The sequence below is a fragment of the Amphiura filiformis genome, chromosome 2 (assembly GCF_039555335.1).
Source record: "Amphiura filiformis chromosome 2, Afil_fr2py, whole genome shotgun sequence".
Lineage (NCBI taxonomy): Eukaryota > Metazoa > Echinodermata > Ophiuroidea > Amphilepidida > Amphiuridae > Amphiura > Amphiura filiformis.
This window is the reverse complement of record NC_092629.1, coordinates 57,943,598-57,970,130: the sequence shown is the minus strand read 5'-3', so window position 1 is coordinate 57,970,130 and position 26,533 is coordinate 57,943,598. Positions and strand designations below refer to the sequence as shown.

The 26,533-nt window shown below is 39.6% G+C and overlaps 1 protein-coding gene across 12 annotated transcripts in view; it reads right to left on the bottom strand.

Annotated features, from left to right (window-relative positions):
• Nucleotides 1-22,929, bottom strand: part of LOC140146443 (uncharacterized) — a 122,663-nt gene extending 99,734 nt beyond the window's left edge. For 11 of the 12 annotated variants that reach the window (XR_011858238.1, XR_011858241.1, XR_011858244.1 and 8 more), the window contains exons 1-11: nt 22,386-22,928; nt 14,334-14,387; nt 13,533-13,590; nt 12,764-12,882; nt 11,972-12,284; nt 11,395-11,637; nt 10,242-10,388; nt 8,350-8,451; nt 6,899-7,084; nt 5,544-5,597; nt 3,566-4,500 (exon numbers count right to left, since the gene is read on the bottom strand). Coding sequence is in view for 3 of the 12 variants with exons in the window: in XM_072168299.1 (XP_072024400.1) it covers nt 3,566-4,500; nt 5,544-5,597; nt 6,899-7,084; nt 8,350-8,451; nt 10,242-10,388; nt 11,395-11,637; nt 11,972-12,263 (1,959 nt within the window). In the remaining 9 variants the exon portion in view is untranslated. Of the gene's footprint in view, nt 1-3,565; nt 4,501-5,543; nt 5,598-6,898; nt 7,085-8,349; nt 8,452-10,241; nt 10,389-11,394; nt 11,638-11,971; nt 12,285-12,763; nt 12,883-13,532; nt 13,591-14,333; nt 14,388-22,385 lie in introns of all 12 variants that reach the window. The other variant, XM_072168298.1, reaches the window with a different exon arrangement.
• Between the last annotated feature and the right edge of the window lie 3,604 nt (nt 22,930-26,533).

Below are 26,533 nucleotides of genomic sequence, written 5' to 3'. Positions count from 1 at the left end.
TCCTCTCGGCCCGCCAAAAATTCTTTGCCCCCCCCCCCTTGAACCTGCCAAATTTTTGGGATCCCAAATTGCAAACCTTAAATGGTCTAGAAGTATGTTGCGAGCGCAGCGAGCAGGAAAATTTGCATATTTATAAAGCATTTCCGTACTGTTTTCCTAAGCCTTTTTAGAGCGTTTTATTACAAAGGCGCCCATGAATGCGTGCCAAAAATCGCTTGCCCCCCTCTCGGCTTGCCAAAATTGCTTGCCCCCCCTTTCGGCTTGCCAAAAATTTCTTGCCCCCCCAATTTTACCCTCCCCAGGGCTCATAATTATTGCACAGCCCCTTATGATCACTTCTAATTTTGCCTGCATACGTATAACAGCTCGAAACACGCGTACAGCTTTTTGTGTTTGCCAAGTTTTCCTAGGGTACCGGTATCTGGCAAACGGGGATCCGACAAAATGTGTCACGTGTTTTTTACAAAACGAAGACGCGCCCCGTTTTTTGTAAACGCAGACATTACCCTTTTTTTCCTGCCACGTTTTTCAGACACCCAACCACGTAAAACACGTAGGCCTATACCGGTAATATGGTTAGGTTATTTTTTCTGTTCCAGCTTGTCTTGTCCTTTGCCAAAAGTCGTCTCTCATTTTGTCCCTGAAAATGTCTGTGGCTCTGCACCAACCCCTTCCCTTCTCCCGCTTTCTACGCCGCTGTGTTTGAGAAAAAAAAAAAAGGGGGGGGTGGGGGCTGACAATCAAAGTCAAATCCCGCGGGGGGGGTGGGGGAAGGTATAAAACTAGAAAGGAAAAAGAAGATCGTGATGATGGAAAATAAAAGCAGCGGATGACCAATATGATATTAACTTGACCTCTAATCATAAGGAACAAAAAATGAAAATGTTAACCTTTTGTCCCGGCTTTTTGTATTGAAGATAGGCCTATACATGAAGTTTTCCAAAAGACTTTAAAAAAATTAGGTCTTCAACGAGGTTTGGAGGTAATTTGAGCCAAGTAGGCCTATAAGTATAGAGTGTTTAAGGGGGAAACACTCAATAAACTTCATGAAACTTCATGTATTAATACGAAAGGTCAATGATGGTCGGCTTTTCCTTCCAGCTACATGTACACTTTAAGTAGGCCCATATAGCATTAGATTGATAAAGTTTATACTTCCAGCGTCAATTTTTAATATTTAATTTGCCATAAATTTGTATTATATCACGAATTAAAATCAAATCAAAATTATTTGATATCAGACATTGTCAGAAGGACATTCCTCGTATTTAGCCCGGGTATTTAGATACAATTGGTGTGTCTGATATGCTCTCAGGTCCCACAAAAATACCATGCAAAGGTGGGTTAGAGAGCTCTAAAGGGATGGGGTATGAACGTTTGGGCAGTATTTTGTTGTGGGACTTAATAGAGCACATCAGACATATCGAATTGCATTCTGAATACGAAGAATGTCCTTCTGATATCAAATAATTTTGATTTTTGAAATTCGCGATATAATACACATTTTATGGCAAATGATTAAAAATTGATATTTTTGATATTTAACAGTAATTCAGGCAAAATATAATCCAACATAAATATCAATATGTTACAATAACATTTTCCCAAAAACATGGATAAAAAATAATTTAGTGTTTCTAGACTAAAATGCCATCTCAAAATGAAAACTCAGCCATGTCGGAATTTTGCCTCAAAAACTTTTCCACTTTCCCTGGGTCTATGGGCATGAAATTCGGCACAGATGTTTATAAGTGGTTCACGTTTTGATTTATGAGGTGTTGAATTCAAATCCAGAGAAAACAATTCAATTTGTTTAATAATTAGTTTCTATGGCAACACAAAGCACAAATATTTGAGAAGTCTGCATTTAATAAGTTACAAAGCTATATTAAAACATATCTAGATAACAAATAAAAATAATGATCTCCTTAAGTACACATTTGTTGGGGGGATTCACATTTTCCCTCGTGTCTTAACTCTTTTGACCTTTAACCTCACCTCATTTGCATATACATATCGACTCGCATAAAACATAATTTTGAGAACGTTCTTTCGGATTATATGAATACAAAACAAGACACACTTTTTATTTTAATAAGTCTATTTAAAAATGTCACCTGCATAGGTCCTCCTTAACTTAAAATACGACATTTGACCTAGTCATTATAGAGGTCAAATAAAATAGCTATAGACGAATCCAATTCATGCATCTGGGTCCCTCGCGACGGGGACGACGATGCGTCGGCTCCATTCCACCTAAAATGTGAAATGATGCGGCCTGGGCGGAGATTTTAATTTGCATTCCATCACCCGTGTTACACGTAGGCAAAAGAATGATGAAAGTTTACAGCACAATACAATATAACATCGATTTTTATGCGGCTTTAATGCACCCAATTGGGCAGTCACAACACCAATTTGGTGCGGAGGGGACCCAGTAATGGCCAAATGAATCCTGACCATCACTTGCCTCGTTGGATTCGTCTATAATAATTTAACATTCAGATCATTTGTACATTGTTAATCTGAGGTCATTTAAGGTCAAATCAGGCAGACATTATTGTATGCTCTTGAAACTTTAGGAAAGTAATAATCACTCTTAAAGCCATAATGTGTGACAGGCGGCATAGGAAGCGCAACACGTGACGTACGAGGCTGGCGAAGATACAGGGCTGACAGCCCCATTTAAAATACACGGTTAGCATTTACAAATGGAAAATTAACAATTTAACATACTTGCAGTGTGGTATTGTCGTACCCCGACGGTTTTAGAGTAAGATAATTTTGTTTTGACACCTGCACATAACAAATTTAGAATTGTTTGTGAAGATTTCATGATTATGTGTTAATCCAATGCCGACCTCAAAATTGGCGATATCGCTTCCATCACCGCCTGATGTGTGATTTGCTTCACAGCGACGCCCTCAATTTTACTCGGATTTCTACTTTATAGTAGTGCCTAATTATTATGCCCAGTGGGGTACTAAAATACCATGTAAAAGATTAAGCCTGAAGTGTTTTAATAACAGTAAAATTTAACTTTTTATATTAAAACCGGGTCGACCCGGTTTTATTCAGAGTTCATCAAGCGACTGCTCGCTAACATCTCCCGTGGATGTCAGCATATGTGTACACACGTCGAGCGCGCAGTGCTCCGGGCAGTATTACATGTTACGATCGGCGAGCGTAGTACACGCATTGTAGGCGCTGGACTGAAATCGCAATTTTCTTCGTTATACTTCATTTGATTGGCTCAAAATTAAAAAGGGATAATGTGATCAGTGAAAAAAAACCCATTTAAATAGGAATCTATTCTTTTTGCAAATCACACATTATTGCTTTAAAAGGTCATTTGGGTCAAGTTCATATTTGGAAAACCATGTCAAGCCAAAACGTCATTTCAAGGTCATCAGGAATCATCTCAAGTAAAAAAAGGAACATGATATTGTAGGATTTTAATTAAACTTGGCAGAAATGATGAGCAATAAGTGAAGCAAATTTAATAAGGTCATTTCAAGGTCACATAAGTCATTCACTTTCAAGTTATGAATATAAATGTACTTACCACACTGGCGGGAGAAGAAAGTTTGCTTTTACCCAGCATGGAAAGAACTGAATGGTACAATTCTCCCAATCTGTTGGGAATTTCACTCCCGCGACTTCCTTCGAAGAGGCTGCACACTAAAATGACCAGCATTGGGGTACTAAGGTCAATGACAATCTCATTTCTTTGTATACACTCTGACAGACGTTTGCCCAACTTGGATAGACCAGGTGCTGCAAGATCATCTTTGGAGCGGTTGAAATAATTTCCCACAAGGTCGAGTACATCAGACTTGCTTAATGGTTTTAGCTGAAGCCTTTTATACTTCGAGCCGTATTGGTTAATTATTTCACCCTCCCGCCAAGGTCGTGTTGTAATAAGAACGCGACATCCTCTAAGATGCTTGTACCTAATGACTTCTACAATGTTTCCATTGTTTTGCTTCTTCGCCAAGATATCCATTTCTGTTTCATCAAACGAATCCAAGACAATCAAACAAGATTCGCTGCATTCGCTGATGATCTGACGCAGAGTGTCATTATCGATGGCAATACTAGTACTCAGCAACTGTTCTCGAATTGCATCTTCTAGATTGGTTGTGTGATCTATCAACCCCAACTGAAGGATGAATAAGAGTTTAGTATGCTTAATTGCAGATAATGGGTTTTTCTTGCACCAGTCGTATGCTATCTTGGCACAAAAAACGGACTTCCCTCGTCCCGGATCGCCTACTAAAAGAAATCGACGGCCACCCTGGTTTGTTTTCAGGATATCCGCATAAGATTTCATACGCTCTTTAATTGTAAACTCTCCGGGCAAGGTATCGTCAATTGTCATTGGTACATAGATGTCATCCAGGTCCATCCATTCGTTACGCTTCCAGGGGCAAATTTGCTTCTTACAATAAGTGCTCTCGTATGTTTCTTTCAAGTCTTCGGCTATTCTTTGTATCAAATCTAAAGTGCAAAAAAATAAAATAAAAATAGAAATAAGTACAATATACCGCTACATATTTATCAAAAATGATGAACACAGTGACTGTTTATAAGTACCATTGTTTTGGGTTATAGGCTTTAATAGAAAGAAGTGAGAGAAATGAGGGAGACAGGGAGGGGCGTATCCAGATTTTTGAGAGACGGGGATACTCGAAAAAAAAATGTCTGAGTCGTTTTGCTCGGTCACAATTTTCGCCAAAGACGACTTTGGTCATTTTGGGAGCAGCCCGAGTGGGTACCCCACTGGGAGTCGGATTTGGTTCTCCTTTCCTGCCTGGTCTGATAACAAGAAAAAACAGTCCTACTCGTCGGACTTTAGGAGAGGGAGAGCCGGAGGGAGATGTATTGCTGACCTGAGAGCTGAGATGTTTCTAATATCAATCGGAAGTCAATTAATAAAAACATTTTATTACGACTTAGTTTGGTAGCGAAGCAATGTCACAAGGGAATTTGAATGGATTGGAGAAGGTCGGAAGGTTAGTGTTTGAGCTTATAAGCACTAAAATATGTGCTCATCTGGAATGTTAACGTTATTCGACTCTAATTCATTGCGCCTAAAACAAATATTGCATATAACTACATATAAATTGATCTGAAAGATTTCTAATTCACGTTCTATATGTTTACTCTCGTCCTCATATAATAAGTCAATTACTGACATTATTTTATTAGGAATTAAGTTGTTAGCAAAGCTCGAGGCCGGTCGAGTGCACATCCGTCGGAACACGCTTTTCAATACGGAACCCTAACCCCCTAACCCAGTAATCCTAACCTCATCGTGAGATCATCCAAGCAGCAAAGTTCATTTCCCATTGAAAAAGCGTTATCCGACGGATCTGCAGTCGACCATTCTGTATCACAAGCTCAAACTCTTTAACCCTTCTTATCGAATGGCATAGGACGGCGCTATTCGAAAAACGTTGGTCGAATAGCGTAAAATAATATTCCAGATGAGCCCATATAATAAGGAGTATTATTTCATAATATCACAGGGAATCACTTACCGTCATGTTTGTGGGATGATGGAGGCGCGTGTGGGCGTGGCACCTGTTGTGTTGCTGTGTATAAATAATAGTAAGACCATCGTATTAATTCCACCTTGCAAAATAAAATGAACCATTTTACATGTTTTAGCTAGCACCAGACCTGATCACATGGGCCGCTTTTGTATGTTATTCTAGACACGTCTCCGATAATATCTCTAATATCAGCTGAATATAAGGCTGGACTAAAGATGGGTCGCGCGCAGTCGGGGTCGCAGTATCTGTGGTCGCAGGCGTCTCGCACCCGGGTCTCGCAACGGCCAAAAACGTTGAACCGATCAGCCGCCAATGGGGTTTCGGGAACTGATCCAAGGTAAGTTTAATGGCGTTGCATATTTGCCGCATATTTTCGTAGAAATCGGTTTCAATTGCCCCCTGACAAAAAATGAAAGAAAAAAGTGCCCTTTTGACGCGCGCACATCATCCCAATAAAGCCTTTTTTAGAAGCTCGAAGACATACATTCTCTATGTATTGTATGATGCAACTGTAATTTTTTCGTCTGTGCCCTGAAATTTTATTTTGCCCCCCCCCGATTCTCTTATAAACCATCATGCGCACAGGTTCCACCTCGATACACCCGAGCACATATTTTCGTCCAAGAGCTCTCAAGCAAGCAGTGAATTATCTCCACACAGTCTTTGATTACACTGCACGGTGCATAGCATCGTATGACCTGTGGAGCTTCTAGCTGAAAAATGGGCCTCTTTGATTGGTTTTGTCGAAACCTCAAGTGTTCCCTTAATCCAATCAGAATTTTATATCAAACGAAAGCTAACACTTCCCCCTAAAAACACTTTTCGTCACTAGGTCAACAGTTAACGCAATGTTTAAGCAAGGCGAATATGGTAAATCTGTTGAAAACTACATATCCAAGCACAAAATGTAGGTTTTGAAAGTCAAAACCTCAAGTGTTACAATATTTTTTCAAATTTTATGTCCAGCTCTCTTTAAATGGCCAGCTCTCTTTAAATTGCAAATCTTGAGCAAAAAGCTACTATTTTCGCCTATTTTGTCATACGGTTGTATCAATGAACTATGACTTTGCTAGAGCGCTTACAAATTGATATGCAGCACTTAAATAAAATTATGTTAGAATATTTGTGGTAGGTTATCAACAAATGTTTGTGAATCTTATGAAAACGTTTTATACACTTTATATGTCCTTTATAGCGACATTTAAACGTCATTTGTTCCGACATTTAAACATTTTCTGGCAACCTTTTGCAAATGAAGTCGAAAACGTTTAGTGTTTGCTGGGTATCTGATCTAGCCTAACCTTGGTTCTGACGGTTCAGCATTATACAACTGCACTTACCCTTTAAAGAGAGCTTTTCATCAATAGCCTTTTTGATTTTAGGCAGGTCTTGCATCATAGCCTCTTCTGTTGTTACATCATAATATATCTCCTTGCAGATCATAATACCTAACCAATCCGAAGGCTTATGAGCATCGAATTTCAAAACGACTAAATCCTTGCTTAGATGGTCTGCATACTGTGCTTCTGTGGGAATAAGTATCGAAATAATAAGTATTATAACTATACAACTAATTAAGTTGCCGTAATGTGGTTGCGATGTTATGAAGTTTGTATGTGTCCCCTGTTTATTGATTTGCTCCTTGCTTTTGAATTTGATCTCAATGAATCAGGTCATTTCACATAATAGGTGACATTGTAAGCATAATAAACGAAAATTTGAGGTAAAAAAAGTATCTGAGAAAATAAAATCAGATATATATAATTTGAAGCAACGTTATAGTACTATCACGAACAGCATAGACTATTCGCCGTAGAAGTGACGTAGTTAATCGGATCAACTTTGACAATATCGCCCTACACTACAACGTTCACGCGGTACCGATGCATTGAACCATAGATGTCAAAGAAAGGCTGATTACTCGCACCTGTAAGATTAGTATCTTTGAAAAGAGCGGTATTGTTTTCAATCTATGTTTGCTGACATGAGGTGATTAGTGCAATCTGCTTGTAGCGCAGGGCGATCTATTCAAAAATTGTATTCCACTATTGCTATGGTAGTTAATCCGATTATGACGTCACTTCTACGGCGGATTATAGAGTATAATATACACATGCTATTTGTATATCATAGGAAAAAAACCGCAGTGATTTATAGTGCGCTACGCACAGGTACAACGCCTAGACGTTGATCCACAAGCCTCAGCACACTTTACAGGTTGTCGCTGACTATTACGGCCCCACATCATTCCACAAACCATTAACCAACAAATCAGGGACTTTGCTGCTTCAAGAGCGCACACCCTAGACATTCCACAAATAATACCATCGCAACCAGGATCAGCTCCCCGAGTTTCGTACAGGTTACAACGAGACAAATTAGCAGTGAGTTCCTTGTCCAGGGGAATTTCAAGCTAACTCAATTTTTCCACGTGAGCGTACTAGGCACCGCCAGGGTTCGAACCCGCAACCTCTCGCACCACAGTCGAACGCCTTATCGATTGAGCTAACTTAACTGCAATTTTCATGTTTTGCACCGTCACCGTCCAATTTGCACATGGGCCATATTGGCTTATTATAATAAATAATAACTTATTAATAACAATTATTGTTAAATTCGATCTGGACATTTTTAAACTCTTGTCACAATATCCATACCATATTATTTAGTGGAAATTGTCGATTGTTAAATATAGGCCTGGCAAAAAAATGAACAAGATTTCAGATAAAAGTACCCTAAGCATGTAAGACAGAGCTGATAATATACCATTTCACAATCAAGAAGGGCGTACCTCTTTTACAGTTTTTACTGTGTTGATATTTTTCAGAATAGCACAGCAGAATTACTGAGGATCGCTCTATAGCTGTCGCCATTTTTTCGTCCATGTTGCCTCCTGATGAACAAATATTTCATAACAAATTCATTATTATTTCGCTACGAAATTGTGTAGATGGTTTTGGGAATAGGACTACGAACGAGTTAACATTGATTTTTTTTCTTCAAAATATAGTTATTTATTCTGGTCACCGTATATTTTATATTCAACAATTTGTTGTTCTTAGCGTATTTTTCCGTTAGCAAATCATTTATACATCGGCTATAGCCAGTGTCTCAAAGGTCAAAAGTCATTTAGGGCTCATTTCCGGTATGTAACTAAATACCTTCAACATGCTGCTGCTTCCGCAAATTACATATTACAACGAGGTCACTTGGTTACCAGGACCACTGGCACAAAATGTCATGTGAACAACTTGAGGTCAAAAATCATCATAAAAATGTCACTATGGTCGAAAATGTGATTTCTTGTGATTTTCACAAAAATGCTATTCCTTACACACATTGCATAGCACAATGACGTCATTTGGACATAAGCATCACCTATAATAGCTAGTGTCTAAAAGTTGTACAAAGAATTGGGTCAAAGGTCATTTAGGGTCAATTCCGGTATGTAACCAAATACATTCAAAATGCTGCTGCTTCTGTAAATTACATAGTACAATATGATGCCACTTGGTCTATAATCATTGGCTGGTGGCACAAATGTCACGTGAACAAGTCGAGTCATACAAAGGTCATTATATACCTAAAATGTTATTTCACGTTATTTTCACTAAAACTGCTACTCCTTCCACAAATTACATTGCACAATGACGTCACTTGCATTATATGCACCGATTGGCTATTGCTAAGGGTCACGCTCTTCGAGCACAATCTTGTCTAGCTCTTCTGACAACATAACGAGCCATGATGATTTGGGCCAGTTTGGCCATAGTTGGTCACCATGAACAGGGCACAAATGTCACATGATCAAATTCCGGTCAAAGGTTATCCACTGCCGGCCAATGGCCAAAAACACGTCACTTGCACACATGCATAGGTTATAGCCAGTGTCTAAAAGTTATACACACAATTGGGGTCAAGGGTCATTTAGGGGTCATTTCCGGTATGCAACCCAATACCTAGACCAAGGTCATATAAAGGTCACTATGCTAGCCGAAAATGTGATTTCTTGAGATTTTCACTAACTTGCTACTTCGTCTATACACATTACATCACTATAAAGTCACTTGCACACATGCATCCGCAATAGCCAATAACTAAAAAGTGTACAAAAATGGGGTCAAATGTCATTTAGGGTCATTTACTGTATGAAACTAAATATCTTCAAAATGCTGCTGCTTCCGCAAATTACATAGTAAAATGATGTCACTTAGTTCCACTTGGTCACTAGAACCATATGCTGGTGGCACACATGAACAACTCGAGGTCATTATGCCCAAAAATGTAATTTTACATAATTTTCAGTAAAGAATGCTACTTCAATATAATATGTATTGTATTAAAATACTGTAGTATTTCTCTCGTGCATGAAATGCAGTGATGAGTCCTTTTTGTTAGATATTGATTGCAAAGGTCGCGCTCTTCGAATGCAATCATGCCTATGTTTTTTGTAAAAGCGTGCCCGGGCACTGTCTTGTTCGCTCGTTTTTAGCACAATACGCCTTTTTTTGTGTACATGTACATGAATATGAATCTTTCCAAAAAGACGGCTTCAAAACTCAACACCGGTTGCCCGCCGTTTGCGTCCAGTTGCATTTGTTCTAAACAATGGAACGGGGTTTAACTGCCATCAACTGCCGGGCGTTTTTAGCGCACCTTGGAATAATGTTTAAGTTAACTCACTCATTTCTGGCACGTCCATCCAGACAGACAGTGCATATTGCTGCTCCAATAGCTCTTTCAGTTTCAACATCCGCTTCTGACACGGAAAATCCTCTTCTTTTGGACCCCAACTATATGATATCATGACGTCCCATTGTTCTTTGGCAACTGGTAAATAAAAATAAAATAAAACAGAATACATCAGAATATGAGTTTTCGGGCCAGAAAATATTATCACTTGACCTCATTTGACCTTTGACCTCGGATGACCTCAGGTTGACCTTTTCCGCCTTTCCCTCATATCAAGGATGATGTACACCCAGTTTGATATAAAATTGGATCGGTTGAGCCCATATTTATTGGTCAAGCTATGAGTTTTAAAATATTGGACGAGACGTAATCGAGTCCAATATTTTAAAACTCATAGCGAGACCAATATATTGGGCGTAAAGCATCAAATTTTATCATTATTATGTTTTGGATCCAATATTTTCACACACTTTGATTCGTCTAGTTTAGCACTTGACCTTTGACGACCTCATTGATTTTTTCATGAGCCCCACATATCAATGGTTATATTTGTACCAGGTTTACCCAATGATACAAAATTTGATCACCCCGGTACTGCCCATGCTGTTCTCCCGCACTTGCCCCCATCACCGAGCAAAACAGGTCTCGGTACCCTTTACCTGGTCCACTTATACAGCAAATGCCCCCCCCCCCCACCTCCCCCTCCTCTCCAACCGATATCCTCTGTCAGATATCTTCTCCAAACCACACCACTAGACAATTTTAGACTTGCCCAGTTTGGCCCACATTAGTGGAAATGGAGCAAAATGATTATTATGATAACTTTCTCCCCGTGTATTGTTAGATCCATTCTCAGGTCCACACTGTTACCATGGTTACAATATTTGAATTTGTTAAATTAGTAGTATAGGTTACGTTTATGTGCAAGAACACGCAAAGACACAAAAACAAACGATAAACGCCTCAAAATCGCGTTCACGTACGTGCATTGCTTAAACAAAACGCGGTTCTTAAGTTTCCCACATCCTAGCCGTATCTTCGACGGACCTGGAGAAGAGAGAGAAAGGTAAGCATGGTAAGGGAGAAGAAGCCGGGGCAAAGGAACGAAAAGATGTCTTTCAACCTCTTTCTTAAAACTCCTCACCTGGTTTTGGCTTCACCAGAGGTTTTGGCTTCACTGTTGGTTTCGGCTTAACCTGGGGTTTCGGCTTCACTTGAGGTTTTGGCTTAACCTGGGGTTTCGGCTCAGTTTGGTGTTCTGGCTCAACCTGGGGTTTCGGCTTAACCTGAGGCTTGACAGACTTTGGCACTTCAGCTTGCTCAAACTTTCCATCTGGGTTGGTTGGTTGTTGCACTTGTTGGTGGAGTCCACCTGAATCAACTGTATCTGAAATAAAACACAATATGCAAGAAATACTTGTATTTAAATCAGACGACAGTGCGGTAATACTTGCACTTTAAGGATAAGGGTTAAGTAACACAAAAGTAAGATCATACTTGAACAAACTTGGCAAACAAAAATACAGATGCCATTGTACGTTTCAAATGTGCTATGGATATAATACTTACATTGATTAATTGATTAATTGCTTAATTTACCTATTTATGTTTCGCAAGATTTTTTTCTGTAAGTATAACAATGTTTGGCCTAAGCACTATTATCAAATGACGTTATCATTTGTGCAGAAATCATTAAAAAATGTTCGTTAGATTTTACTTACAGGTGTTATAGTTGTATTTGTCCTCTATGGGTTTGACATTCGTTTTGTACAGATCAGGTACACGTTTTTTGAGACTTTCCCTGAATGCTTCATAAGCTGCTGGGAGTTTTCTTTCCAAGATGTCAACTAAGTTTTCCAGTCTGTCTTCCTTCGGTGCCTTCTTGATTTCTTGTTTCTCTGCACCAGTCAATATATCAGCAAGTTTAAGATCATCCAGTATGTCTTTCAATGGCAATTTCTTTGAGGCCAATGACCGTTTCACCTCAATGAGGATATTTTCTGTGTCAGCCATGTTTGTTCTATTTGAAGCAACCTGGAATTAAGTGATGCAAGTTATGAGGGGTTAAACATTTGTTTTACATAGTTAAGATATTTGTTTAATATATTGATTAAATTTGTAAAAAGCCAAACATTTTGTACACCTTAAACCCAAGGTATAATGATGCAGAGCGATAGCAAACGTCACAAAATGTAGCAACCCGCGGTCGTATAATACATCTATTTATTATGTCTATGGGGGCGGGTGCACTTAACACAATTGACCATACGGGTATGCATCCCTGGTAAGACCATCCTTATGGATTTCGAAAGACTCCCTAAATTTAACCAAAATAGACCCTTGTTTATAATTTCAACTCTAAAAGACCCTTATTAAAATTGCTCATTCCTAACATTTCTGTTTTTTCTTCATACGATTTTCAACCAAAAAGCTAAAAGAAGACCCTTGATTTTGACTGTTCACAGCTTCAAAAGACCCCTTTTACTCCAAAACTTAAAAAAGGGAACACTCACCAATTATTAAAGTCTCTATTGCTGGATGATACCAGAGCAGCATGGGAGGGGGAGGGTCCTTCCTCATGAAAGGTACCCCTCCCCCTCACTGGTGATTTCTTTCTACGGTCAGGTTATATCTGGATACAAGGGAAATATCAAAATATGAGCTTATTTTCATATGACTACTCCATAGAAAGAGTGAGAAGAAGAGGGCTAGAGCTAATGAGACAACTAGAGAGATTGATAAAGAGAGCGGGAGAGAGAAAGGAGAGACAATGGAATGGCGATATAAGAGTGGCAGACGGAGGAAGAGAGATGTAACGAAATTGCGCATTTCACTCCACACATAGGCTGATACAGAAATTGATTTTTATCGAAAGTAGCTATATAGCCTGTTTTCGAGGGGGGGGGGTCTTTTTATAATAATACTGCCCCTATCGCTACGCCTTTGACAACATATCCAAACGTAGAAAGGTGTTGTATTTTTTCCTATTACAATGACGTAAACGTGTAAAATTTCATGTAAGCAACTTTATTAAATTATGGAGGGTTAAGACCAAGTATAGTTAGCACCACTAGCCCATAAAACGAGGCAACACAAACAAATAATTTAGACCATTTGATCACGTTGACATATAGATTGTATTATGTAAAATCAAATACTAATAGCAAATTAATGTTCCAAAGAAAACACAAGCAAACAATACAAATGATGCTAAACAATAGTTGGTAGGACACTTTCAGAAAACTTTCACTGTGATGTAGTAAGGACGAGAACGTTATTTACCTGTAAATGTCTCTTGTTTAAAAATGCACCAAACAACACAAAGAAATATACCAACAATCTGAAAAAGAACAGAGTAAAGCAATAAGTCTTCCTTTCTTCTTTTTTTATTTTCATTTGTCTATCTTCCTTTCGTTCTTTTTTCGTCATTTACAGGCTATTTACCTTTATTTTGTTATTTCTTTTGTCCTTAATTAATTTTAATAGTATGCATATTAAATAGATATATCTTCCAACAGCGGCGTAGCTGGGATTTTTTCCAACGGGGGCAAGCCTGTATGGGGCGGGGGCCCAAATCCACCAAATTTCCCTGCACTTGGGGGGGGAGGGCGGGGGCCCAAATAGACTATTTTTGTCAGGCTTATTGATAATAATCGTATGGTATTGCATATCGTATGGATTCGTCATCTCTCTGCCCCTCTTCTCCCTCGCTCCCCCCTCTCTCCTCTCTTTTTCCTCTTTCTCCCTCTTTTTTCCTCTTTTCTCCTTGCACTAGGGGCGGGGGCCCAAATAGGCCAATTTTGCCGGGGGGGGGGGCGATTGCCCCCTGCCCCCCGGCAGCTACGCCACTGTCTTCCAAGGAATTGCTTATACCAAATTTCCACCATTTTTAAAGCAATCAAAGAAAAACATCAAGTTATATCTTAACAAGGTCACAGTGGTAAAATATTGGACACCACTGACAAGTTATTCGGGTAAACTCATTATTGCCAAAATATAACCTGTATCTAAGTTCTATAAGTTTAACGTAATTTTCTAAAACCATTTGAATATAATTTCTCAACAAGCGAGTACTTTACTTACCAGGCCACTCCGTGTGATCTACATTGTGGTCGGTGCGAGTTTTTCACTGTTTACCTGAAGAAAAAAAAAACACATTATCAAATATAATATTCCACATGCATATTCATTGGTAAAGAGCATGCGCAGTGAGTGACCTGGTTATAGTACGGTGAAACTCAAATCGGGGAGCACCATGGTATTGCTAGCTCTTCCTATGAGCTTCAACTCTAGAATTGCTCCCCGCTTTGAGTTTTGCCGGGCTAAACCTAAGATTCGGAGGTTATACCCTGCATGGCTTTGCGGGTTATTCCTAGGAATGGGCTTCAATACTCTAGAATTGCTCCCCGATTTGAGTTTTGCAGGGCTAAACCTAAGATTCGGGGGCTATGCCCCAGTTTTGCGGGCTATTCCTAGGAATGGGTTCAAAACTCTAGAATTGCTCCCTGATTTGAGTTTGCCAGGGCTAAATCTAAGATTCGGAGGCTAAACCATAGTTTTGTGGGCTATTCCTAGGAATGGGCTTCAAAACCCTAGAATCGCTACCCGATTTCCGAGCTAAACTTACGATTCGGGGGCTATACCGTGGTTTTGCCGGCTATTTGATTTGATTTGATTTTATTCGGTATCTCCATATTGCACATACAACAATACAAGGTAAATAGATATAAAATGCCATAAGATAAATAACATATAATAAACAAAGCAAGGATATATCACAGGATAGCCCTTTAAGCCCAAAGGCTTATTTCCGAAGGGTTCCTTTATACATTGAAGGGTAAAAGACATAAATACATACAAAAACATACAAATAAATATACATATACATGAATATTAAAAGTAAAAAAAAGTTTTTAAACATAATTAAAATCATAGAAACTAAATTTCATTAAAAAGATGAGTTTTTACAGACTTTTTGAAACTTGGTTTATTAGAAATTGATTTGATTGCACTTGGTAAGTTGGCCCAATCCTGAATGGCATTATAATAAAAAGAGCCAGAAGTGATGGTAGTGGATTTTGAAACACGAACATTTTGAGCACTGTTTCTAGTACTGTATTGGTGCACGTTTGAAACTCTGGTAAAATTTGAACTAAGATAGTCTGGGCCAACTTCATTGAAAATATCAAAAACATGGTTCAACCTGAGTTGTTTTGCCCTATTTTGTATGTTAAGGAAATTAAGATCTTTAAAATCATCTTCTGCAATATGATACATGCAATTCTTATTAAAAATAAATCTGTTAACTTTGTTTTGAGCAATTTGTAGGCTTTTACTCTGCTTATGTGTGCCAGCATGCCAAGAAGAAATAGAATAATCAAGAAACTTTGCCTGTCTGTAAAGAAATTTGAGTCTAGAATTTACTTTTTTATGACACCAAGACCCATTTCGTCACCATTCAAGCACTGGTCAATTGTAAGACCTAAGTATTTGACTGCGGGAGTAGCATGAATTGTTTGCCCTTCACACTCAATGGTATAATTTTGCCAATTCTTCAATTTACGGTTCTGTTTTACCCATGTGGAGAGATAGTTTATTATCTATGAGCCATTTGTTACAGCTTTCGAAATTTTTGCTAAGCTGCTGCCCAATTTTTAACGCATCTTTATCAGAAACCAAAAGAACGCTATCGTCTGCATACTGAAGGAGCATACAATCAACACAGTTGGGCATGTCGTTCACGTAACAAAGGAACAAAATGGGACCCAAGATACTCCCCTGTGGAACTCCACATGTTAAAGCCACAGAGTTGGAGTCTGAGCCATTAACATTAACAATCTGAGGTCTGCAATTCAGATATGACTCAAACCATTTAGTGGAGTTCATTCCCAGAGCAGTAAGCTTTTGACATAAAATAGAGTGATTAACACTGTCGAATGCTTTCTGGATGTCAAGAAGCACCATTCCAGTAAACATGGTAAACAGGCCTATTCCTAGGAATGGGCTTCAAAACTCTAGAATTGCTCCCCGATTTCAGTTTCACCGAACTAAACCTAAGATTCGGGGGCTATGCCCTGGTTTTGTTGGCTATTCCTGGGAATGGGCTTCAAAACTTTAGAATTGCTCCCTGATTTTCCCAGGGCTAAATCTAAGATTCGGAGGCTAAACCATAGTTTTGCGGGCTATTCCTAGGAATGGGCTTCAAAACCCTAGAATTGCTTTCCGATTCAGTTTCAACGAGCTAACCCTAACATTCGGGGCTATACCCTGGTTTTACGGGCTATCCCTAGGAATGGGCTTCAAAACTCTAGAATTGCTTCCTAATTTGAGTTTTCCAGAGGAAAGAGGAGGGGCCCTCTGGCGTTAGAGGAGGGGCCATCCCCTTTGGGAGTGCTTGTGACCCCCTATGAGGTTGTGCCTTCTTGCCCTAGCCCCCTTCTCTGACGCCGGAGTTCTCCCTCCCTCCGGTCTCTTCAGAGACGAAAGGGAGTATGTTTCTACCTTGTCTTTTCTTTTTGTCTCTCCTTTACAGATAGTATGTCTAAGGATAGTTCATACACCAAAGCGTCGGGGACCATGAGTAAGCCCCGCCAGTCATCTGCAAGGCGTTCCTGGCCAAAGAAAGACGCCCATGAGGAATGCTTGCTTTGTAGGTCGTGTTTCACCTGACGAGCCATGTCCTATAGACCGTGACTGGCCGAAGGAGGTATGCTAGGACGCAAGGCACAAGGTAAGACTGCAACAGTCTCACCAGCGCAGCGGCTCAGGAAAAGGAACCGCAAGCACCGTTCATCTTCGCAGGAGTCCTCTGGCTCTACGAAGAAGCTGTCCCGAGCTCCCGCCAGCCTGGAGTGTGCCCTTCTTCCCCTAGGTACCCTAGCACTTCGAGACCAGGTATGAGAGAGTCCGTCTCTCTGTCTGTCCCTCGGTCGGGCAATCCCCAGTCCTTTTTGGCCCCGTCTGCCCTGATGCTGGGTGGCTCGCGCCCTCTCGGCTGCTCCCCGAGCGTTACGGCGCCCGGGTCGAGTGCTGCGGGTGGATGTTCTGCCCCGGTACCCCCATCTGAGCAATGGGCTGGCTCTCGCCCGAGGGGCTACTCCTCGTCCGCACCTGTTGTGGTCGGGTTGAGTGCCGCGGTACGGTTGACCTAAATGGGTCCAAGGCTTGACCGTCGGAAGGCCTTCCGTCCATCCAGGATGGTAGAGCGACCTCCGACGGCAGCTACGGTCCACCAGTCAACCGCTCGGCTCCCTTACGCTCGGTTACCGACCAGAGCGTGTTTTAGGTCCCCCTTTCTGTTTTGGCTGCTTCCCCGGTCTCCTTCGCTCTCGGATCGGCGTTAGGCCGCATGAACCAACTTCTTGGTTTGTTAGGCAAAGATCCCCGTCCGTGGGACTCAGTTTTGCCTCCAGCGGCCCCAGATCGGATGGCTCACAGTCAAGGGTAGAGTCTTTTTCAAGACTTCTCGACTCCCCCTAGGGCAAGAAGGGAGGGTTCGGATATTCCCAGTGGGGTACACAGTATCCCGCCAGTCACTCAGCGTCTTTTTCGGTCTCTCACGGAGCTTTCCAGCATCCCACCTCGGTTAGTGACCCCTTGCTGACTCAATCTCCTTGGCTAGGGGCGATCACCGTGTCCAACCAACAAGGTCGGTCCTACTCTCTCTCTCGCGTATGGTCCCAGGCCATCCACCAGTGTGTACGACCCAGTCCTTCCGCCCGTCAGGCTCACAGGCTCAGGTCCCTCACCTTCCTCCGAGCTTGGCTGGGTCGTCGTTTGCTTTAGAAACTCAAGGTTTATCCCTACGTTTGACCGCAGGGTGGTCGGGCCGGCTCGTTCCACAACGTGGCCCTCTAGCCGAGACCTTTGAGCCCATAGAGGATCTCCGGCTGCAGGACCTGACACTAAAGCCAGTGCTTTTAGTGGCAGTGGCCTGCGGCCGTCGCCTCATGCTTTGTCGAAAGACTAGCACCATCTACGCTGAACGAGGGAGTCTCTATCCTGCCTAGGACTGGGTTCTTAGCCAAGAACCAGACCATGTCATTTGCTACTTCCGCGATGTTCCTCCCTGATCTGGTCCTGGTCACGGGACAGGCGGAGAAACCGCCATATCCAGTTAGGGCTCATAGATGGTAAGGAGATCAGGGGGATATAAGGCAGCTTTTTATCGCATCGACCAGGCCATATAGGCCGGCCGCTAAAGGCACCATTAGCCACTGGTTGCCTCCGTAATCCGTTGCGCCCACCAAAAACATCATGAACGGACGACGGTCCTCAGTCACAGGTCTCTGTCAGGTGTCTTTTTGCCGCCCCCTACTTTTACCCCGGCCTCCCGTCAGAAAAAGTCACAGAAAATTGCTATAATTTGGGCAAATATTGTCGTATTTTTTAGCGAAAATTATCCTAATTTGGGGGTAAATATCATCCATTTTGAGCGAAAACCACACATTTTGGGCAAAAGATGCCCATTTATATATAGAACCCTCCGAGTTTCATTTTGGCCCTCACTTTCCCCCAGAAAAAAAATCCTGGGAAAGACTTCATATAGGTTAATGGCACATGTTTGGCTCTGCAATTTTACACCGGTTAATATATCTGTTTCAATTTGCAGCTTTTCAAGTCGCATTAAATTTCATTCAATTAATTTCTCGATCATTTGGAATTGTTTTTACACAATTACTTTGGTATCACACTGCAGCTAATAAACATCTGATCATATTTATATCAAATTTATTGGTTTTGTTTAAGTATGTTCCCAGCAAACACAAAACGGTTTCGACATCATTCACAAAAGGTTAGAAAAGGTTGCTAGAAAACGTTTAAATGTCGGGTTATAAAGGCTATATAATAGGTATAAAACGTTTTTATAACATTCAAAAACTTACTGCCAATATTCTAACATAATGTTATTTTTAAATAACACTTAAAATTGCACTTAATTACACTTAAAAGTGTTACTGTATTTGACAAAAAAATGTTTGCACAATATTTTACAATAACATTTTGAAAACATTAATATTGATGTTGTGTGTTTCCATACAAAACGTTTTAAAACGTTTTCACGACCTTTATAAACCCCGACATTTAATGTTACCACACCTAAACCCCAAATATAACCTGTTTAAAATATTTTTAACTTTTAAATATATAACGTTTTGTGTTTGCTCGGTAGACATGGTAGAGACAGAGTTATGACCCCCTAAACAAGTAGGAGTCTTTTTTGATCGTGCCACTTGATTCAATAATTTGAATATTGCAAAACCAAGTCGGTTCAGGTCAATTCAAATAAAGCTCTAAGAAGTATTAAAAGCAGTAATATATTTTAAGTTACAACAGCAGAGGATTTACTATATCCTATTTTGCAGTAAACCTTTGACGAGAGCGTATTTTAAGCGTACTCATTTAAGCGTATTAATTGCGTTAAAACGCACTTGTCTCTGATTGGCTGCTGAGCTGAGGCGATCTGCTGTTATGTTGCCGAGTGGAAATTTATGAATGAACTTTGCGCCGTACGAGTTGTTAGCTCAGACTTTGCAACATCACGGTAGTACGCGCTCGTCAAAGGTTTACTGCAAAATATTGTACATGTCTACATCAAACATACAACTGTCCATGTACAGGTTGTAACAAAAAAAACAACAATTTAGAATAATTGTAGTAAAAAAAAGCGCAGTGATTTATAGTGCGCTACACACAGGCACAACGCCTAGACGTTGAGCCACAAACCTCAGCACACTTTACAGGTTGTCGCCTGACCACTACGGCCCACATCATTACATAAACCATTTAATTCAGGGATTTTGCTGCTTCAAGTGCGCACACCATAAGTGCGCACTCCACAAATAACCTTCCTTGTCTAGGTGAATTTCAAGCTATCTCAATTTTTTCCACGAGTGTGTACGTACTAGGCACCCCCTGGGTTCGAACCCGCAACCTCTCGCACCATAGTTGAACGCTTATCGATTGAGCTAACTTTGACTATTGATTGTATTGAATTTTACTTGGTTGTCAAGGTAATATCTTAAGCTACTATATAAGCTTTGTTTCAATGAAATCCGTGATCTACAGACGAATATATTGCCAATAAGCATAGCCCGGGCCACTTAATTCGCGTCTTTGTGTAGCAAAAGTGACTGAAATGAGTTGGGGCATTTGAAGTGGTATTTTAATTTATAAATGTGAAATAAATACCATATTATTTATTTACTAATTTCAATAATTTAAGTGAAAGAAAATCATGAAATCCTTTGCTTCTGTTCTGAAATCTTTGACGATAAGCATGAAAGTTCATTTTACGCGGTACAAACTTGATATGTGCGAAGATGGCAAAAATTACGCAACTCAGGAGATTAAGTAAAAGCAGGCATAGCGTTTGAACCTGAACTAGGAAAGAAACCAAGTAAAGTTTTTCTGTTAGCCAAGATATCACTGATTGTAATGCATGTCACATTTACGCCATGACTTTTTAAAAAATTTTTCTGAAAACAAACATAAAGCCCGATTCGTTTTCTGGACGATTTGAGCCCTTTTATTTTATTCTAAAAAGTGAAATTGCAATTGTAGGCCTATAATTTTTATTGTCACAGTCTGTATTTCATTATGAGAAATGTGATGATTTAACGCTACCAATGTAAAAAATAACGTCATCATACTGCAGCTAGATAATATCCTGCATGAATGCTTTCCCTGGGGGTGGGGTGGGGGATGGGAGCTGGGGTTGGGCAACAATGATTTAATTACATTAACATTGAACAGCCAATGATCCCGGTATGTGGCGAACCGGTGTTGGCGTTATAAGTTATAATTATTTAATAGATATGTTAATTAATAAAAGAATAATGATATTTCTTGAGAAAGAGCTCATTATACAATTGAATACCTGAGTGGAAGAAGGGCCCAACTCCATTTTACAAAAATGAGTTTATCATATTTTAAAATACCTATACCGTTGCTGTTGCAACATATATCATTTCACATGTATGTTATAATGTAATATGTTCTGTATCCATAATAAAGGTCCCCTGAAGATGAAAACAGTCGGTCTCTTAAAACTTTTCTAAATATTGTGTTTTTTGTTAATATCTCAAAAAAAGTGTTGATGGAGTTGGGCCCTTCTTCCACTCAGGTATTCAATTGTGAACGGCTAGAGTGAATGGTATAATAGGCCAATGATAGGAAACTTTTAATAGACTACTACACACTGTTACAATAACAATTTTGCGTTTCAAAACAAAATAAAAGGGGTTATAGCAACAATATTTATGCAGTGGAATCAGTAATATCTTGGCTAACAGAGAAACTTTCCTTGGTTTCTATATTGGTTCGGGCTCGTCCAGAAAACGAGTTGGTCCACTGTTGACATGAGCGCGCATAAAAAATTTCCACCGCATAAAATGACTTTCATGATTATGCAATTGCATTTTGCTTTTCAGAAAAAAAGTAAAAGATGTCTTGGCATAAATGCCATATGCAGCAGAATCAGTAATATCGTACGGGCTAACAGAAAACCTTTACTTGTTTTTTTCTAGTTTAGGTTCAAAGGCTATGTTCGATTTACATAATCGCCCGAGTAGGGCCACTTTTTACCATGTTCACACATTTCCAGTTTGTACCGCGTAAAACGAACTCTCATGCTTACCATCAAAGATCTCAGAACAAAAACAAATGAGTTCTTTTTCTTTCACATAATTGACATTAGCAATAAATAATATGATATTTCTTACAAATTTATAAATTCAAATACCACTTGATACGCCCCATTGTTTAACATTAGGCAACGACCTGATGGTTCATGGTTCAACTCAAGTTAGTCACTTTTACTACACTTTTACTGACTATATACTATACACATAATTGACCATAATTATGTGTCCCTTGTAGACCACCGATTTTATTGGAGCAAAGCTTATGTAGTAGCTTAAGAATTATCGACGATAAAGTAAAATTTAATACAATCAATAAATTTGTTACACCCTGTAGAGTACATCGCTTCGAGTAGATGCAAAAACATGTTTGAATACTAAACCTGTTTAAAAACAAAACTAAATCTGTTTTTAAAAATACTAAACCTGTGATTTTTTAAAATTTAGAAACTAACAGTGAAGTCTTAATTTGAGTAACGTAAGTGCAACATACCTTTATGTTTCTCCAAAAATTGCGACCTGACCTCTGCAGGGCTAGAATTGGTTCAGTCCCTCCTGCGCTTGGCTGCGAATCAGACACTCAAGCCCCTCAGGGCCAGCATCAATATAGTCAGTTAGTTGGCATCGTAATGCGTATCAGATACCTCTATGTTTCTCCAAGATTTGCGAGCTGTCCCAATCGGTTCCTAATTGTCCCTTCCTTGAATTGGCCCAGTTCCCCGGCTTGTGACGTCCTTCCGCGCTTGGCTGCGACAGCGAATCAGACACTCAAGCATCAAATATAGTCAGTTAGTTGGGCATCAGAGTGGGTATCAGATACCTATAATTAAGTTTCTTCAAGAATTGGGACCTGTCCCGATCGGTTCCTAAGTGAAAATCTCTGCAGGAGTAGAATTGGCTCAGGGCGAGCAATCGCCGAGCATCAATATAGTTGAGTTAGTTGGGCATCAGAGTGGATACCAGTGTTCAAGCAAATCCTCTTGCATATACGTACTCACTCAATGAGACGCAGTCCTACGAAATGAAATCTGGAAAAATACACCAAGTTATATAGAGTCAGAAAACATAATAAGTCATTGTTAGTTGTGACGCAGTAAACTTTTGCACATAATGTAGTGTTGATGTCGAATAGCAACAAGTTGCTATCAATAAAGATGACGTAATTATTCTGCGAACGTAAATCCAGACAATAGCCCATTGTCATAAATCATGAACTTGAAACTTTCGGGGCGTAGCAAATCTAATCATGCTAAATAAAAAGTCCAATAGTTTCAAACGACACATAATACATATTATCAAGGTATAAACATGGCGACCCACTGGCACTCTCTTATTATGGTTAATACATAAGCACCATAAGCTTATAATACAATGTGCATTGTACCCTCAAAGCATTTTTGTTGCCAAAAAGTGCCCCTTTTTGCTAAACTACCTGAAACAATAATTGAAGTGATCAAAACCTGCATTGTTTTTAACCATTAAACATGACTTGTAATCTCACATTTTGGACACTTATGTGTACAGTCCGGTATACACAGTGGCGTAGCCAGAGGGGAGGGGAAGGGGGTAGCTTCCCCTGTGAGAAGCCCTTTCCCCCTGTAGGATGCTGGCCGCCCTGCCCGGCCGCCCTGATATTTAAGATTGTTAGGCCTTTGTTGTATTTTACAGCCTATTTGGACCATTTTCGTCAAAGTTTGCCTCTCTAAAAGTTGTCTTGCCCCCCTTTGTGCACCCTCTGAAAAGGTGCCGGGTATGCCACTGGTTACAGTATTTTTTAAAATTTGTTTTTATAGTGGGGTTTGAAACACAACATGTCATGGCAATTATGTCATAATAAGGTAGGCATGATTTTATTAATATTTTTTAATTATCATTGCCTAAATTTACTTTTGCTTTACAAGTTTAGCTCAACTGTGCATGAAATCAGCCGTCATGATGCCAACATCGCGTGATACAGCTAAAAGTGTGCTGCACTTAAACATTTCATGGCCTGATGATTTCCAATCAACATGGCTAGATTTCAGTAGAATGTCAAGAATTTACCAGAATATGCAAAAATAAAAGTAAAATTTGGGTTTTAATTTCAATTCAAATAAATGTCATTGTCTTATACGATTACTGGAAACCAGATAAAGGAAAGTTGAAAGACTGGTAAAAATTTTGCATTCTAGTAAGTTCTTAAGTTCTTTGGAAATGTTGATGACACTGCTTAGTACCTATGGAAGACATGAGCTTAAATCTACCACACACTACCTATGGAAGACATGGCCATATTCTTCCACACAGGGAGTGGGAATTTCAAACGGCACGACGTGTAATCTATACCCCTGAATTATCCATTATATAATCCATATATCTTTTTCCTCTGGTCCGTTTCTGTATTCGTTTAAGAAAAGTTAGAAGCAACAGATTAGTAAAAATTGCGGGAAAAATTGCAAACACTTCTTTTATATAACGAGTCACACATATGCCAATCCTTCAAATCCTTCATACAAACTGTCTCAAACGTTAGATCTTTATAGTAGGAAACCTTCTTTTTCGAAGACACCATGTTAACACTGCCTAGAAAAGCTGCTTTTTGCCTTATAAAAGTACGTAGTTTTTCGCAATTTTTTGCGATTCCTTTTCACCGATCGGCACCAGACGAATCGACCTTCAATGTACGTGCTATTAGATAATCAAGGGTCGTAGGGAGTTGGATAGACACTGACGTCAGACGCAAACTATAATCTTTTTAATTCTGTCTTTATTTAACTATAGGTATATTCGCCCCAGGACTTAACCGAAGTTGAATAGCCTATGGTAGAGAGGTTGCGATTTCCAAACGTACGTATCGTACGCCCGTGGATCTATTCACATGAGAGTGATTTGAATACATGCACGTGCGTACGGTATGATACGTACGTTTGGAAATCGCAATCTCTCTAATATGAAATTTAGACTGCAAATCAGCTCAGAGGATATATACTGGTTATGATTTCTCATGATCGTTTAATGGTATTTCGAAAGATTTAAACACCCTCCTACAGCTTACACGTTCCAACTTGATACCACAAAATTACAGTACCGTATATGTTGTATGTGGAATGTTACCAGCGGTAGCAGAGTTCATGTCGATCAGAATTGGAAGGGGTTGGAAAACAATTTCAAATTTCAAATTGTGGCTGGCAGCTTGTTGATAAAAAAGGCAAGATATAAAAAGTTGCTTACATTTTACAGATTTTCTACTTTAAACCACAAAATTGGGATTCCTGAAGCTTGGGTTTGTAGAATATAATTAGAGGTTAGCAAACAAATCTGCTCGGAAATATACACGTACGCGTTGAGGATATCTTAAAAATTCACCATATACCACTCCCATGAAATTTCAAGAAGACGTACTTCCACAATTTCCAAGAACAATATTTATCAGAATTTTCCAAATGAACGCTACATCAGCTTTGAACATGTTGAATAAGAAATAAAAGTGAAAATCAAATGTGCATTGTCCGATGGTTCCTAGAAGACAGGATATAGTAATACAATGTTATTGTCAAAGAAACGAAACAAATAGGAACAAAAGAACTACTTTTTCCAAAAAAAACAAACAAACAAAAAACTCCGTATTAGTGAAGCAAAGTAACATAATTAAAATCACAAGACTGAGCATGTAGATTCTTTTCAGAATATGTTCCAAAATATGGAGCTATGGAGCTATTTAGAAAACAACATAGTCATAGGCATAGTCGAGTACTTTCACAAATAGATAGGGGCAAGGGTATAATCACCTATAACACCGGCTAGGATGTCATTGGGAGATTACTTTAGCTCAGTGATGTAGAAAATTTGCACAAAATAAATTTGGGTAAACTTGAATTTCGGTCTTAATTTGATCTTTGAAATGACTATTTGTGAAAATTTTGCGTTCATCGATTGGTGGTGGTGGTGGTGGTGGTGGTGGTGTGTGTGTGTGGGGGGGGGGGCAATGTTTTAGCTCTGGTTTTCTTGTATATACTTCCGAAAGCATCCACAATTTGTTATGGCCGCCGATATTAAAGCTACGAAGATCTGTAGCATCTTTCCTCGGTGAATAGTATCAAAGACTTTTCTGAAGTCAATGAATGTTATTATTGCTGGTAAATTTTTGGCTTTCACTCCTTCTATTATCCTTCTAAGACCTGGCTGACTATTATTAGCTGGCTGATTGGCTGAATTTAGAATCAGATACCTTCAGTAACCAACAGACAGTTTGCAAAGATCATGATGAATTTCCCAATGGATGCACGTGGAGGTGGTTTGTAGCTAGAAAGGAATGCTGGAAGATCCTCTAATTACCTTCATGTTCCAATGGCTGTTGTGAATACAAATCCAGGCATGTTTTTTGATTGCATTTGCAACAACAACACGATCAGATAGGTCAATACCTTGAACATGAATGATATAATTATTCTTTTGGATATTCCTGACTTCCTTGTGCCCATCTCCAGATCCGTCTTTTGAAGATATTTATTTCACGAATATTTCTTAGTTTCACCTGTACTGGTCTGTCACCTTAAAATGGAATATGCCGTTTACCGATGAGGTTTTGAACACCATCATTCATCCATGACTTGTCATCAATATGTGATGACACAGTTTTAATTTTGGTAGGAAAATGCTATT